Source organism: Austrofundulus limnaeus, unplaced genomic scaffold, assembly GCF_001266775.1.
Source record: "Austrofundulus limnaeus strain Quisiro unplaced genomic scaffold, Austrofundulus_limnaeus-1.0 Scaffold106, whole genome shotgun sequence".
In the NCBI taxonomy this organism is placed as follows: Eukaryota; Metazoa; Chordata; class Actinopteri; order Cyprinodontiformes; family Rivulidae; genus Austrofundulus; species Austrofundulus limnaeus.
In genome coordinates this window covers 688,303-692,553 of record NW_013952508.1, presented here as the reverse complement: position 1 = coordinate 692,553, position 4,251 = coordinate 688,303, and the positions used below count along the sequence as shown (strand labels likewise).

The 4,251-nt window shown below is 42.1% G+C and overlaps 1 protein-coding gene across 3 annotated transcripts in view; it reads right to left on the bottom strand.

Annotated features, from left to right (window-relative positions):
- Positions 1 to 4,251, bottom strand: part of fggy (FGGY carbohydrate kinase domain containing) — a 34,510-nt gene that overhangs the window by 26,352 nt on the left and 3,907 nt on the right. For all 3 annotated transcript variants that reach the window (XR_001310654.1, XM_014013812.1, XM_014013813.1), the window contains exon 3: positions 2,689 to 2,840. Coding sequence is in view for 2 of the 3 variants with exons in the window: in XM_014013812.1 (XP_013869266.1) it covers positions 2,689 to 2,840 (152 nt within the window). In the remaining variant the exon portion in view is untranslated. The remainder of the gene's footprint in view (positions 1 to 2,688; positions 2,841 to 4,251) is intronic.

Below are 4,251 nucleotides of genomic sequence, written 5' to 3'. Positions count from 1 at the left end.
GGAACTTGTTGGTAGTGGAGCGGGAGCAGTGGTTGGACCGGGTGGTGCTAAAGTATTCAATTTTATAGTGATATATTGTAACATGGCTCCCAGTTCTTCTCTGTTGGATTGTGCTGTGTTCTGTTGAGACAGTAGTTCATGTAACTCCTCTTCATTTCTGGAAATACGTTGTGATAGTTCGACAAGATTGACTGAATCGTTTTTCGACATATTTTGGCCGGATCAAACTGTTATGGTCAGAACCCGGATGTCGAACGTAAACGTATTCAGCAACCACACAAGGCAAAAATACAAAGTTAAATTAGTTTATTGTTTCAGACAAAAAACCTAAGGCTGCGGGACCCGAGTACCAAGAGGCAGCTGTATCTGCGAGGGAGAGGAGAGGGGCGTGAAAATCCAGGYAAGCTTGAATCATATAATTTCCAGGTAGAAGGAAGAGTTTGACTTACGGATGTTGTTTTATAGATGCAGCGTCGAGTCCAAGGATGACTTCCAGTGCCGTTATATACAGGTGAGTGCAGGTATTTACAGTGAAGGGAGGTTAGAGTACTTTATCCTTTTTCAGGTTGAGTGGAGACCAGGGAGCCAAAACCAGCGGTGAACCACAAGTGAAACAAAAGACCAGTTGCTGCTGTTTCCAAGCTTTTTGAGGACCACAGAACTGAAGGCGAGGACATCAAGGTTCATTAGAACTAGAGACAAGGCAAAACAAGACAGGGTGAGTATAAAACTAGAATTGAACTAGTTTTAGCCAGACAGAGTCCTACCCAGATTACTCTTTGATCCGGCGTCGTCCTGCAGTGAAGTCTCTCCTTAAGAATGCTGCTCATCAAGCAGCTGGATTGGAGACACCTGTGAAAGTGATTAGTGACAACCAAAACAGTGTGGGAGGGGGAATGGAAGATTCCACCTTTACAAAGCATTCCTTAAAGAAAAAGAGTTTTAGACTAAAGTCCTTTTGTGATGAGAAAGGAAGGAGCTGCAGGAGTTTTGGTCAAACCTTGAAATGCTGTGAACAGTCTCATGTGATGTAATAAGATCTCGTGGTCGGAGTTAATGTTGAGACAGACCCTCACCTAACAACACATTCAATTCTAGCTCATCTGTCAAACGGACTGAGTTGAAGTCATGTTCTGTGTTAGCTAAAGGCAGATTTATACTTCCACTGTCACATCCACTTCCAGTCTTGTGTGTCTAAACACTGTGAGACAAAGACGTCTAAAGTGATCCATTGTCTTATTGATGTATAAACCAGCCTTGAAGGGATCCACAATACTTGTAACATTAGACATTATTTGAGAAAAAACATTATTTAACTGTAAAACAAATACTGTAAAAGTACTGTAGGCTGTTTAGTTTTTATATATTTTTTAAAAATATATTGTCACATAGGCAGAGACTTTTTATTAAAGCAGCAAACCATACCAGGTAAATGATGACACAGACTAGGTTTTCCGGTGTGAGGCTGCGAGCAAACGTTATTCACTCTGAAGGTTAATCTTGGTCAATAACTCATGATCAGCCCTTTTAAATGAGGGGAGAATGTAGAAATGACTCAGTCTGCATCTGAAAATGTGGATGGAGGACAACAGAGCTGCTTCATAGAAGGAGAACCTCAGCTTAGCCTGTTAGCTTTCTCGCTAGCGCTAAGCTAATACGGCGATATCGCGTTAGCCCCTGAGCTAATATTGTTAGCTCGGGAACTAACACCATATATACAGTGGGGTGCGAAATTTTGGGCAGCCTTGTTAATTTTCCTGATTTACCTTTATAAATCATTTATTGTTTGGATAAAACAATCAATTAAATATATCATATAGGGGACAAACACAGTGATATTTGAGAAGTGAAATGAAGTTTATATGATTTACAGAAATAAACAAAATTAGGCAGGTGCATAAATTTAGGCACCATAAAAAAACCTTAACTCAATATTAATATTAATAACATAACTTTTTTCTGCTTTTTGAGTATAGAATAATGATTTCTTTTGTAAATTTCAGTAAAATTCATCCAGTGCTTCATAATATATTTTAATAACAGACACATAGACAGTAGCCGTGTTTTCATCAACATCTTTTATGCACATGTTGAAGTATCGCATTAGAAAAGGTGAATGGAAATGACACAATTCGAAAAAACTTCCTCTATTTCGCAAAAACGTTTATATCCTCGCTGAAGGTAATTTTTGGATTTTTTGAGCAACATGTTCCTGATAACTTCTCTTTATTGTCCCGAGACGTGTATCCCTGCAAGTACAACCTCTACTTCCTGTTTACTACAGCCATGAGTAACGTCAGCGTCTGACGTAATTACACTTTGTGTAGCCTGGTTGATTCGCTCCAAGCCAGTTGATGGAAACACGTCTGATTCGCATTTCTTCTTCTTTTCCCTTTTTGTGACATTTTAAAGGTTCGCTCAAAATTCGAATTAAAATTGGATGGAAACATGACTGCTGACAAACACATTGCCTAGTGGCAGCAAGTAGCAAAAGTCCTAGAAACGTAGAGATTAAAGCTGAGGTTTCCACGTATTTTCCCTGAGGCCTTCAATCTAACTTGGAGTCAGAGTGAGAAAAGACCACCACCTGCCTGCAGATGTTAGCTGACAGATGTTTGTTGTTTAGACGGCTTCAGCAGCAACAACAGACACACACAGAGACCTGAGCCCAGCAGTGACCCTGCTCACCTCTTTGAGCCACAGAAGCTTAGGGGGCTGCATCTCAGGTGACATGACCCCTCCCACCCTGCTCAGGACCCTGTGCTTGGTGTTTGTTATACGAGCGGCCTGCTCTGCAGCACGGTGGTCCATCCACATCACCACGTTCTTCTGTGTGTCCCCTGAGAAACAAGAGACGGAGAGAGAACGTCACGTTTTAAATAGAGACAAAACCAAACATCATGTTCTACAAAAAAAACCTCACAATACACAAACACTAAAACTTAATCACTGGTTTATCCTAAAACAGCTGATTATTAACTGTTAGCTTTGGTTGTTTCCAGGCTGACCTCTGACCTCACTGTGGAGGAAAGACTTTTTTCCTTTAAAGAGGGGGTGTCAAACTCATTTTCACCGAGGGCCACATGAGCGTTATGGTGGCCCTCGAAGGGCCAGTTGTGGTTAACTGACATTTAATTTAAACTTTGACTGAACACGTTCCTCGTCTCACTGCTAACAAACAATACCTGAGCTCAACCTGGTATTTCCTGCATCGAGACAGTGTTTTAACACGTCCTCTTATAAACACTGACAAGTGCAAAGTGTACGACTGACTAAATGTAAAATAAAAAAACACAGAAATACTATTAACAGTTAAACTAAGAGTTTTACTCACTGATGGGTTGTGGTGAGTAGCCGCCATCTTGAATTCTGAACTCTCCCACTTTCTGACAGCGAATTCCCAGCATAATCAACATGCATTATGGGAGATGTAGTTTATGGTCAATGCTGGCTTTAAAGCAGCTTACTTAACACTGAGCTATCCAATAAAATTATTCAGTTACTTAAAGCCAACAGCTCAAAGGAAGGACAAGTATTATTATCTTTCACCTTGAAAAGTTGTTTATTTTGTTGAATGTAATCATAAATTTAAATTTGCCCTTTGTCACCGATTCTGTTCATAACTCTTATGGACAGAATTTCTAGGTGCAGCCAAGGTGTTTTTTGACCTTAGGATCACATCTCTGCTTTTTGCGAATGATGTGGTCCTATTGGCTTCATCAGATCCTGATCTCCAGCTCTCACTGGAGCGGTTCACAGCCGAGTGTGAAGTGGCTGTGATGAGGATCAGTGCCTCCAAATCTGAGACCATGGTCTTGAGCCGGAAAATGGTAGCGTGCTGCCTCCGGGTTGGGGAGGAGGTCCTGCCCCAAGTGGAGGAGTTTAAGTATCTCAGGGTCTTGTTCATGAATGAGGGAAGAATGGAGCAGGAGATCGACAGGCGGATTGGTGCTGCGTCTGCAGTGATGCGGGCGCTGTACCGGTCTGCCGTGGTGAAGAGGGAGCTGAGCCAGAAGGTGAAGCTCTCGATTTACCAGTCGGTCTATGTTCCTACCCTCATCTATGGTCACGAGCTTTGGGTAGTGACTGAAAGAACGAGATCACAGATACAAGCAGCTGAAATGAGTTTCCTCTGCAGGGTGTCTGGGCTCTCTCTTAGAGATAGGGTGAGAAGCTCAGTCATCCCGGAGGGACTCAGAGTAGCGGCTCCTCCACGTTGAGAGGAGCCAGTTGAGGTGGTGGACCCTGGTG